Source organism: Pteropus alecto, unplaced genomic scaffold (assembly GCF_000325575.1).
Source record: "Pteropus alecto unplaced genomic scaffold, ASM32557v1 scaffold121, whole genome shotgun sequence".
NCBI classification, from domain to species: Eukaryota; Metazoa; Chordata; class Mammalia; order Chiroptera; family Pteropodidae; genus Pteropus; species Pteropus alecto.
Window position 1 is genome coordinate 9377735 of NW_006434369.1, and position 13291 is coordinate 9391025.

Sequence of the window (13291 nt, forward strand, 5' to 3'; positions counted from 1 at the left end):
TACTTCCCCAAAACCAGCAGAACTAAAGAATTAATTAGAGATTAAAGAAAGTGTTGCAGGGATTATTAAGAATTTAGATGTACCAGAAATTTAATCGTGTTCTCAAAAATCCTACACACAAACTGTAATGCTTAATGTGTTAATGGCAGTTATCACTCAGATGACCCATCCCTTACTCAAGGTCCCATTCTCAGCATACCACTCACAAGTAACAGGATGGCCTCTTTGGGTGCATTTTTTGGAAAACACTCCTCTCAAAGGCAGCTCTATTTTTCCGAAGAACAATCCTTCACAAAATGTTTGGTGTACAGCACTGTAAATCATCATTTATGATATTTTTCTACCACTGTGAGTTAAATACAGAAGTGACTAATGGAGACAATATAATTAGAAAAAAGGCAGTGCTCTGACAGAACAGCTGGCTCCCTGACAATCTAGGTAGGCTTTTGGGTGGAGACCCATGATCTTGGCATCAGAACACCAAGAACAAGTGTATTTTTCTGGTGAGACCAACTCAACCTCTAAGGCTCTCCTTTCACCTGAGAACTATAAGCAAAGGAACTTCTTCCTAACAAATGTGAGTTTCCTATCATACTTGGCAGGCAGCAGACCCTCACATACTGGAGCAGTAGTTCTAGGTTCCCTTATAAGTCATTCCTACAGTGTTCACCACAGAAAGATGGAGCATTCTTACTTATTGTTACTTATTCCCCAAATGGGTTTCTAAATAAATAATCCAATTCTCCTCTATTTCCTAGACAGGGGTCAGCAAATTGTTTCTGTAAAGGGTTAGACAGTAAATATTCTAGGCTTTGTGAGCCATCTGCAACTATTCAACTCGGCTGCTAGAGCATGAAAGTAATCATAGAAAACATGTAAATGATGGCCACGGCTGCATTCCAATAAAACTGTATTTTAAAAAACAGGTAAAAGATTGGATTTGACCAGTAGACTGTAGTTTGCTGACCTTGCCCTAGAATAACAACTATTTAAAGCTAAAAAGGAAATTACATATCAACATCACCCAGTCCTCCACCCACTCCCATGCCTTGTTCTCAATGAAGAAACTAAATTCAAGTTATTTGCTCAAGGTCATATATTACTCTTTTGCTCCTCTGTTCATATGCATGAAGATGATTTTCTGAAATTAAAAAAAGAGACAGAGAGAGATGGCCTCATTCTTTAAACCTACCATCCTATTGCCTGGATGTCAACAAAACATACTAACTCTAGGGGGAGGGGTTTTTTTGTTTTTTTTTTTTAATATACTTTATTTTTTAGAGCAGTTTAAGGTTCACAGCACTACTGAGAGGAATGTGCAAGAGATTTCATACCCTCTCCCCCTACACATGCATGGCCTCCCCAACTATCAGCATTTCCCACCAGAGTGGTACATTTGTTACAACTATGAACATACACTGACACGTCATTATCATTCCAAGTCCATAGTTTGCATTAAGGTTCATTCTTGGTGTTGTACGTTTTACGGATTCAGACAAATATATAGTAGCATGTATCCACCATTACAGTATCATACAGAATAGTTTCACTGCTCTAGAAATCCTCTGTGGGGAAGATATTTTTTAATTTCAAAATATTATAAGATAGTCCCTAACCTCTGATGTATCTTCTGTAAATACTTAACTTAGTTTAAGAGAACTCAACTTGGTAACTTTATAATTATCATAAATAAAATCTACACATGTTAGTTTCCTTTCCTCTTCGAGTTTCAAGATCATTGTGAAAAATACTCTCTCATCAAGCAAACTAGACCAACACCCACTTCTATATGATTTTGTCCCCCATTCTTTCTTCTGCCAGTCTCAAAACAACTTACTCTGCTAATCAATCCCTTCTTTCTCTAAAAACCCATCTCAAAACTGTCTCATGAAAGTTTTGAGAAAAAAATTAATTCTTCCAAGTATTTTGATTGCTTTTATCCCACCCAGATTTTTTTTGCTCCATTTTCCCTTTGAGAATTCCATACAGCATGAAACGGTAATATTAATATGAAATTACATATTTGTTGTTTTATATTGTCCTTGTATCTTTTTCATGTGTTCAGGGATATTTTTAAAACTCTTAGGAGGTATAGAGTTTTATTTCTAAGCACAGTATGTTAGCATATTCATTGCTCATTGAATTAAAATGGAAGACTAATAAAATCTCCTAACCCTGATCCCTTCAAAGTAGTTCTTCATTTGCCCTTTATCTACAAAAGAGTTCACATATATCTAAAATATATCTGTATCTCATGCATGAGGAAAAAATTATAAAATGTTTGCTTCTATATTTTACTTAGAATTTTAATATTTTCATATTAGTTTTCCAAGAAACAGTTTCTAAGCCTTTATGCCCAAAAAGTTTCAACTGTTATGCTGAGACTCCCGTTTAAATAATGCCACTCTCCATTGTAAAAGAGACATCTTCACTTTTGACTACATATTACTCAGCAAATCATGTAAGCAAACACCTATGATGGAACAATTATTTTATCTCTCTTGAAGACCTTGAAAATTTCCTCAATTATTTGTGATAGCAAATCCAACTTGGGAGTAATGTATACACACACAACTCTGAAATGGATTTGCAACAATTAAAGACTTAGAGGGTGAAAAAGTCCATCCTTCAAATTCTGACCTCCCGGAGTAACCTCGGCTCATGTGTGCTATGTACGCTTGACAAGCTTCATTTTGTAACTGGAATGAAGAGCATTTCCAAGCTCTTAGGAATCAGGAAAGCTCTTTCTACTATCAACATTAACAAGTATAAGCATGATAGTTAATAGCAAAGGCACTGGAGACTCCTAGCTGTGGGATCCTGGGCAATAGGCAACCTCTCTGTGCCTCATTCCCACATCCATAAAATTGGGGCAATAATAGTTCCTATCTTACGTGGTCTTTAGGATTAAATAAGCAAACATGTAAAAAGCACTTTGAATAGAGCCTAGTACACACACCTATGGACAACTCAGAAATATAACCATAAAAATAAATATAACACAAAAATTTAAAATAATATAAAAATCACCACAAAAATAATATAACACAACCTCTCTCTTGTCACAGGCCCACAACAAACCATAACATATGGGAATCAATGTGATTTAAAAAAATTCTTAAGACCACACCACAAATATCTCAAACAAGAAACAAATAGGCTGCTCAAAGTCAATTCACTTAAACATCACTAGCCAGCTTTCTTATCTGTAAAGTGAAGAAGATGATAAATGACAAAGTCCGTCCTTCTCAGCTGTAAAAACTGGATAATTCTCTTGGAGAGACATATAAGAAACTAGCAACATAAGAGAAACCTCCCTGGTACACTGGCATCGTTTAACTACCTGTATATCAGTTCAGTTCATTTTTATTTAAGCTATCAATCACTGTACCAATTGTATGTTTAATCTATTTCACTTTGGATACTGTAATTATTAAGCAGTTATCTGATGATCTTTATCTTTTTCTTCTCTGGCCAACCTGAAAGAATTGGAAGATAAGCACCTATAAGCACACTTCAAAATGCAAAACAATAAGTATATTCGCGTAAATTCATATTCTAATCATACAGGCACCCAGAAATATCATGTGCACATAAACACGTTAAGTACCATAAAAATCAAGCTTTGCATCAATAAAGTAGGTATAACTCTCAGACTACTATGGTTCAATTTCACATTTAGCAACTGCTATTCCAGTTAATTATATAGTAAGTCAACTATTTTGTGATCACTATATATTTTTAATACTTTTGCATGGCAGCATATCCTTAGAATATTTTCTAGAACAAAACACATCATAGAAAATTTCTAAGAATCTTCTGAAATGGTTGTAAAAAGAGTTTAAAAAAAAAAAAAGCCAAAATTAATGCAATATGCACTATATATAAGCCTTAAAGGCTAATGGTCAATACCTTTCTTCTGAAAGAGTGACTTGAGTATTGGGAATAGAGGAGTCTATTTGGTCATGAGTTTTTGTGCTATAGTAAATAATGGCTTACAGTAGTATAAACACTAATTGCTTTATAAGACTACCTAAACATCATTTATAATTGGCACATTTTTAATAGCAAAAGAATACTGTTAAACTTTTTAGAAGATCAAATATGTGAATGAAAAAAATAAGGCACTTAATTTATCCATAAAATATTTTTTCAGATAACACAAGAATCAAGTTTAACCTAGATTTGTTCAAACAAGATTGCATTCTAAATGTGGAGCTTAAAAATGTATGTATGTAATATGAGATTTTATGCACATTATGTTGTTTCTGTTGTATAGTAAGATAAAATTATACCTCATCAGAACATATTTTGTGCAAAGATGTTCTAAAATAAAATCATTACTCTGATTAATCATGTTATTACATTTTATATTTGCTTCTAAAAAGAAAAAAGCACTTGGTTAATAAGCATTCAAAAAGCATCAAATAAGCTCTCAACATGAACTGAAAAATAATTATCTGAAAAAAAAATGGGAGGCATGCTATATTCAATTTTTTCTCCTATTTTTATCCTAGTCAAACTAAATATCATGATAGCTACTTATAAGACAGTTCCTAATACCTTCAAATAGCTTTTTCACCTACAGCATCAAAAACCATTTTTTCTAAGTTATTACTTATTTCCTAACTACAATCATATACAATTTTTAAAAAATAAGCTATGGGGTTGTATTCTCTACAAGATTTCTGACGTCTCAAATCTCGAGGCTATCAGCACAGAACTACTGACCTAACATTCAAATGTGAAAATGCATAAACAGCTGGAATTCTATCTGAAAATCATCAAAATTAAACCTATTCTACTTACAAACTCAACAAAATAATCTCACATAACAAGAAAACAGAAGACGATTTTATAAAACAACCACTGCAGTGGGCCCACACACTGATAGCAAATGAAAATATTTATATTACTCATATTAATCCTGAAAACTCATTTGGGTTTCTCTGGTCTTCACACAGGAGGGAAGCAGGGGATAGAAACATGGTACCATCTCAGAACCTAAAGAACAATGACTTGGGCACTTCATTTCAATCACACGTGATCATGATATGGAAACTTTAAAAACAGTTCAATGATAATAAAATAGAAGACCTCTCAATCAGTTTCCTGAGAACTAGATGCAGACAAAATATTATGTTTAACTTCATTCAATGTTGTCAAAAAATGAGGCAAGGTTTGAATGAGCTTAGAGGACAAACTGAGGAGATAGAGCAGTGGGTAAGAATCTTCCTTCTAAAATTACTTTCTACACTGACCTATCTCTTCCAAATCTCAAGTCTTGAGTAGTTACAAGAAAGACACATACCAGTAATCAAAGCTGAGCACTTTATGCAGCATCAAAATGCAAGTAAATGTTTTATATAGGTATCCCTCCGTGTCCCATTTGCAAAGCATATGCAACCCAAGAGTTTAATATAAACCAGTTTTTTATAGAAAGTGAGGACTCCCTGTATTGAGTGTTTACCTGTCAGGCTTTTTGCCAAATGCTTACTTATCCTTTACACAGCATCTAATCTTCAAGCATTATCTCTAGTTTACAGACAAAGAAATCAAGGAAATCAACAATCCAGCTTGCCCAAGGCCACAGAGCCAGTCCTTGATAGCCTGAAGCCAAACACTTTATCTTTATATTAATTGAAGTACCAAGAGAAAAACTCTAGAAATCCTATGGCGAAATCGCATGTAAAACAAAGTTAATAATAACTATAGCGGATCCTTGAATAACCTAGTTTTGTTCAAAGTTGTTTCATGATAATGTCGATGAGATGCTATAGGAATCTAACTCATTTATATCAATCAGCCTATGGTAAAATCTGTTTCATTATTTGTAGTTTTGCTTAAAGTTGCAGAACCTATTGATGACGTAAAGTGAGGATGTTTAGTTTATCTGTTCAGACAACTCTGCATTATAACAGGTTTCTTAACTGAAGAACACCAATTATTGAAGAAGCATCTGCTACTGAAGGTTCCAAAATGTAAACAAATTTCATGAAAACAAATCAACTTTAACCCTCTAGTTTGCTAAAGAGCTGACATAAATATTCTTTTGTTGAGTACAGATACATGGCTAAAACTCTCTTTAGACATATAATTTATATCCAGCTAAGATAGAGCTGTAGAATAATTATGATGCAATATCAAAAGGGGAGTAAGGCACCTGTAGACACAAGTAGTGGAGGCCCACTATACGTTGGGGGGGTGGGGCACAAGGAGAAAAGGGGGGAAAAACTCAAAGAAGTGAAATCTTTAGCAGAGACACCTCCCACACAGAGTAAGAAAACAAGAGTGTAAATGGAAAGGGAGGAGACTTTCCAGAAAAAAAAGCAAGAAGAGAAATAAATACTGGATTTGCATGCTGAGCTCCTGAAATGGCAAATGATTATTTATCAGACAGACTGGAGAACAAGAAGATCAAACCATGGAAAGTTTGTCCTAGCCCAACTCAGAAATTTGGACTTCAGGACTTCATCTTATAAAACAATGGGCAGCCATAGACCTCATGTGTGGCTCTCCAGCTACGCTCTGATCACCTTCCTAAGTGCTACTTCTCACATTATAATAAAGCTGGTTCTCAGTAGGGGAAACTAAGATTTTTTTGCTGTGTGTTCAGAGCTAAATGCACTCAACCAATAAAAATGAAACACAGCTACACCAAATTCTCAAAATATGTTTTTCAAAAGATTAATACTTAGTATTTTCCATACTGATTTTCAATCTTAAATGACTCTTTGAAACTCTCGGCCCAAATTCAACTGAAATAGGTTAACACCTATTTTTTTTTCCCAAAGCTTTGAAACATTTTCCAATGATGACTGGCATAGCACAAAAATAGCCTTTTATCATAAGGAGACTGACATGGAACCCCTGCAAGACCCCAGTTCCTCCAATCCATGTTACCCAAGCAAAGACCTCAAAGGTGGTGGAGACCAGTGGTCAGCAAGGAATGAGTGCTAAGGAGGACGGCATTGCCCTGTAACAGTCATCACAACCACACATAGGAGTTTGCCACATAGTGGCCTGGAGACCTCGGGCAACATACAAAGCCTTTCTTTTGAACACCAAGTGCATGTCTAACGTTCTTCTGAAATTCTTATTCAGCCTCGCAAAGGATATGTCAGTGTTAAACTCCACCCATCTGCATCATGCAAACAGGCACCAAAGACAAAAGTTCTGATTTATGTGGCCAAGGGTAAAAAAACTAGAATTCAACAAACCCCAGTCCTACAAACTGAACAGATCACTTAACAGGTCTAACTCTGTCTCAATCATGCCCCAAATTCATGTCCTGCAGTTCACATATCAGTTCTCATACTTTTACACTGAAGAAACTCTAACATCAGAGAATAAACTCCATCTCCTTATGGGGGCCTAGTCTATACATGCAAAACTTAAAATCCATGCAAATTCTCTGTACTCATCCATGATATTGTACTTTTTTGTATAATACTTTAATAGGTGAATACACACACGTGTATACATTTTCTCCCTGAAGTAAAATTCATATTCCAGAAAGTTACATTAAAAGTGTCACACCTTCGCACTTTCTTGCCTTTGTGCTTGCCTTGGCTTACTAGGTTTCTCCAACATGAACAACTTCCTGTCATTCTTCTCTGCTGAGTGAGCTAGCTAACTGGCTCAGATACCACCCCTTCCTTGAAGACCTCCCTCCCCACCTTCCCCATTCCAGGTGACCTCTCCCCTGGGCTTGGTAAGGCTGCAGGTCCCACCCACATGACTTTAGTAGGCTGTCTTATGCTAATCCATTTTGATCTTTTCTTTAGTGGCTGGGAGTTCATAACTGCCTTAGTCAAGCAATTTTCTAGACTTTCACTGACTGGCCAGAACCCAATTTATTTCAAGGTCTCCTGGAAAATTTTAAAAACATAATTTCAGAAAACAAGCAAGTTTAACTATTAAAACTATAATTGTACATACTAAATTTAGCCTCAGATTTGATGGACCTTCACAATCTGATTCCTCCTAATTCTCACTCTAGTCTCCTACCTCTCTCCCTCCTTCCTTGCCCCCTTGAATAGAAAGTTTTATGCTCTAGTACTGGAGAATAACTCAGAGTAGCGTAGATTCCCCAAGTTACTTCGCAAGCTCCTACCTGCTTTGTCAGCTTCTTGGATAATTTCTCAGCCTTAAGAACCCAGGTCAGATGATACTTTTCCTTCCCTAAATCACTACCCTGCCCCACTCCAAAATGAACCCCTTCACAACCTCTGTTTTTCCTTCACCACAGTAGCACAGTGATATGGTTACCCACCTCCCCTCTTCAATTCCATACTCCTTTCAAGGTCCATGTCTGACTATCATTTTATCCCTACCACCTAAAACAGTGGCACAAGAAGCTGTTCAAAAAATACGTTGAGTTGTACAGAAAGAAAATGAGTCTATGGTCTTAAAATCTGCATGTCTCAGGACAGTTATGTTATCTAAATTATAAAGTACAGCTGACCCTTGAACAATGCTGAGATTAGGAGCACCAACAGCCCTCACAGTTGAAAATCCACATATGACTTCTGACTCCCCAAAAACTTAACCACTAACAGCCTACTGTTGACCAGAAGTCCTACTGATACTATAAACAGTATATTAACACATTTTATATGTTAAATGTATTACGTACTGTATTCTTAAATATAGTAAGCTAAAGAAAATATTAAGAAAATCATAAAGAAAAAATGTTTACTGTATTTATTGAAAAAAATCTGCGTATAAGTGGACCTGCACCATTCAAATCCATGTTGTTCATGGGTCAATGGTATGTATTTTAAATACAAAATACATTTAATATTTATGACCTAATGAATAATACTTCCAGATCAATCATGTATTCACTCCTTCAACAAATATCTGGGCTCCTATTAGCTGCCAGGAACTGTGCGGGGCCAGGGCACTAGCTGGCCTTTAGGCAGCCTTTGCGCATATTAGAACAGGGTACCTTCTCTGGGCAGATGAATTATAAAAGCTGGGCCCAGGCCTCCAAATGACCACTTCAGCTGACAACCGAGAGTGTGGAGACTCTGCCTACAATCATAAATGAGAGAAAGTCCCTACCTTGGGGAGCTCAGATTCTAGTAAGCGAGATAGGCAAACAGTCAATTTTCAACATTTCCTATGTGACTGAAAAATCAGACTTTGACACATAACACTTAAGAGTCTCCGTATAAATCCTCATCTCATTAAATACTGGTACTATAATCGTCAATCTGAACTTGGGCCAAGGCAGCCACCTATGCCAGCAGAGAATTCTAGTATTTTTCTAGGCCGGGAACAAGCCCTGTTTCCAGATTCAAGCAGGCCGCACACAAAATTGACCACATTTTCAATTATCACCTTACAGTGACTGGCCAAATTTATTTCATCAAGAAATATTCTTAATTCACCAGTTTGATTTTAAGTCATTTTTTACTTTCACAAGCTTGAGAATTTTTCTGTAATAGTAAATATTTCATAAAATACTTTAATCCGTTTGAAATTATTTGCTTTAACAGTTCACTGCTTAGCAATGCTACACACTTATCTACTAAAGTTAAATATAAAAGATAATTGGTATTCCCAGTTGATAAAACACATTTGAACAATACAAATCTTTTAAAACAATCGGCTAAAATATTTATCTTCTCACAGTTAAGCTTATTTATCTTCTCACAGTTAAGGGGAAACACTCGTTCTTGCACCTCTGTAAGAAATGTATTATATACACATTTTTGAGCAATTACTTCCTCATGAAAACTAGGTCAGTTTAACTCTGAGTTCTAAAAAGAATGGTCTGAATTAATGTCAACTACAACTGTCTTCACTTTTTGTTCCTCTAATGTACAGAGTACATTACACAGAACACAAAAATTAATCTCAAAAGAAATATGAGGGAAGGGTAAAAAAAATTGATAGTGATCCAGTTGGCAAAAAATATTCAACCATTTATTTCAGACCCCTTATTCCAAACATGGTTCCCATTAAGAGATAGTAAATCTTAGACTTTAATTCCCCCACCTAATGGTTGAGAAGGCACTGTAATTTTGTTAAATTCAATTAATTTGTTCAACAAATATTTATTATGCATCCCCGAAGAGAGAAGAATTGTGCAGGGCAAGTGGAAGTGAACAAGAAAAATGAAACCAATGCTCCTGGAGCTCATCATGGAGCAAGGTCAACATCTAACAAGGTGCCATTCCTGTCAGCAGGTAGATACTTTAATAAAAGATTTACTGTCAACCTAACTTCTCTTTAATGCAGAGCCTTACCTCTTAGATTTCTGGGATGAATCTGTTTAGTCCGAGGCATCTTCTTTGATTCAGGGGCCCCTTTTTCTTCTTAGAAACTGTAGGAAGAGCAGGTCACAGAAAGGTAGCTCCATAAACTTAATGTCCATCAATTAATCCATTTGCTGAAAAAAGAAAAAGAAACAAAAATCACACTTTAGAACTTTCAAAGAAAAAAGACACTTCAAAAGTTATGGCTTAATACAGCACTAATCTAAACTCAACAAAAGGTAACCAAGCTAGAGACTGCTGCAGAGGATTATTTACTAACTTTTAATTAAACACAGGACATGTCATTTTGCCAATATTTGGGCTTTCTCATTAAGAAAACAGAAAAAAAATCACTGTACCTTTATCAAAGAAGAGTGAAAAAATTCACTGACTTGTGTAAAAATGACAATAGCAAGTATAATTAAAGTATAGCATCAGGCTATATAAGGGTTATGTTGTATTATATACATGTCTGCCCAATCATAAACTTTGGGAACATGAACCACATCTTATTCAACTTGTTTAACTGAGTTCAGTTAATGTATGTAGTTGTTATTGTGGACACTCCCAAATTATCCCAGTTCCCCCTTCTAGGTTCATGAAAGAAATGCACTTTCTGCCTCCCTGTGTTTAGCTAAAAGGTATGACCGGTTCTGGCTAATGACCTGAGCGGAAGAGACATACATTGGTTCTACGCTGGAGCGCTTAGTTACCCAAGCAATATCATCCAGAGCTCTTTTCTCTTTACCATGGGACAGCCACTGTTCTAGACAGTGAGTCTGACATCATGGAGATGAGCTCCCACTAACCCAGTATAATCATGTAAAACAAACATGAGAGACTGTTGTTTTAAGTCACTGGGGTTTGGGAGTTATTTGTTACTGCAGCATAACCTAGTCTGTCCTGATTTATACATTTTAAAAACGATGATCTAAAGTAAACTATACCAAGACAATAATAATCCAAAACCTAATATCATCTCTCTCCTCAAATCAGCATGTTGGTCTCCTTTTCCACAAGACTCTCAAGGATCCTTGAGCTAAATTTTAGTTTTAACTTCCTGCAATATGGCTGATAAGCAAAGCCCATTATGATGATGTTAAACATAAAATTTTTAATCATTAAGCAAAGACACAAAAATAGAACAGAAATGCTTTGGTTAAAATTTTTGTTGTATCCAGTACTGTAGAAGAAACAAAAGAATACTTCCTGAGCACCTGCTGTGTGCCTATTTACTTTCTATACATTACCTAATTTAATCCTAATAACTGGTAAGGTGTCTATCCTTTATCCATTTTATAGATTAAAAAAAAGAAATTAAGCCAGGGAGAGGTTAATTAACGTGTCCATGGTCAGCAACTAAGGAATGTGGCACCACGTGACTCAGTTACTGGCAGTGCTTATTTCCTCCATGGAGATAATACCCACTCTCAGGATTTTATTAAGGAAGCTGTAGAGCACAAGTCATGACTACATATTTTGGTGTCAAACCAGAATGAGTTCAAAGCCAGGCTTTACCCCTTATTGTGTAGCCTTGTTCAAGGTACTTAACCTCTCTGAAGATCAGATTTCCCAACTGTAAAACTAGGAAATAGTATCCACCTCATAGAGTGTAAGTTAAAAACAATGTGCCACTGCTTGACACACAAAAATAGTCAAATGTTAATTCTACTTAAGAAAGCCTATAAGGGAAAGACTATCTCTAATATCCCAGTATAAGATTTTCGAAATGTATGGTTTTATTATAAGCAAAAACAAATAAGAAAGAAAACTACAATTAGCTCCAGTATCTTATATTTGTAGCTTTCTTTAAGTGCATGAGTAAGAATATAAAACATGATGGTCCAATACTATGTATACACTTCATCCAGCACTGTGCTGAATGATCTATAAAAGATATGATTCTTCAACTCCCTGCATTAATGACATCCACCATCGGATCCACGTAGCTTCTGATTCAGTAGAAAATTTAGAGACGTTAGGGCCAAACTGTATACTTAAATACGTTCCTTGTTAAACTTAAAGCTGTTAAAATGGTCACGATATTTGGAAGTTTTAAAGCGTGAACTCCGATTGCAATAGTCACGTGATTCCCATAAGATGATGAGCATAAAATGCAAAACATGCAAATTTCCGATCAATAACAGCTTTCTGCTACCCCATTCACTGCCTACCCACTGTCTCTAGCTGTCCATCCCATGTTTAAATCCTTGTATGTGGAGAAGTGGGTATGTTCAGAGACAGCAGCACTGTAGCAACTAGGACGAGTGACAAATCGTTCCTTTACAGGAAAGAAATACTACATGGAGCAAAAACATGACACGATCAAAAAGCGTAAAGACAGTTGCAGGGAGAAAAAACATGAATGAATGTGGAGGGCGGAGCCTGGGAAAACCCCTCTGCAACGCTGCACTGAACAAAGCACTTCGCATGCGGGGGGTGGGGGGGGAGAATGGAAGTGCCAGCTCAGGAAGGAGCCCGGAGTGGGTGCGGAGAGCAGGACAAGATGAGGCGAGCGCGGCAGCCCTGAGACTCCTCACCACCAGCTCCACCAGCGCCCCCACCCCTCGAGCAGCAACTCCTTCCCCAGCCCGACCCCAAAGCGAGCCTGAGCCGACCCGCGCCCAAACCCACCGCCCTCTTTCCAACTGCTGCAGGCACGTACTCCCAACCCGGAAAGAAACTACCCAGGTGGCTGGGAGTAAACAGGCACTTCGCGCAAAGAACGAAAGGAAAAGAAAGCCACAAAGGCGGGAGGTTGGGAAGCCGAGGCCTGGTCTCCCTCACCCCCCACCCTCTTGCAAAATGCGTCTGCGGCTGGAATGCAGGTGGGGAGGCTAGGTCCCTCCGTACCTGCTCAGCTCGCAGGACCGCAGCTCGGGCCGCTCGCGCGCAGCGAGGGCTCCCAGAAGTGGCAAGTGTCTCCCGCACGCAGCCATCCCCTCTGCAAGGTCGGCGGTTGCACACACATACACACACACACACATACACACGCGCGCCCGCACGCCCCCCACCCGCGGAAA

The 13291-nt window shown here is 37.2% G+C and overlaps 1 protein-coding gene across 1 annotated transcript in view; it reads right to left on the reverse strand.

Moving 5' to 3' along the window:
• The window catches only part of HIVEP1 (human immunodeficiency virus type I enhancer binding protein 1), a 128116-nt gene extending 114883 nt beyond the window's left edge, over positions 1-13233 (reverse strand). The window contains 2 exon segments of the mRNA XM_025044916.1: positions 10260-10402; positions 13122-13233. Of these exon segments, the coding sequence (XP_024900684.1) occupies positions 10260-10299 (40 nt within the window). The 5' untranslated portion in view covers positions 10300-10402; positions 13122-13233.
• Positions 13234-13291: the final 58 nt, after the last annotated feature.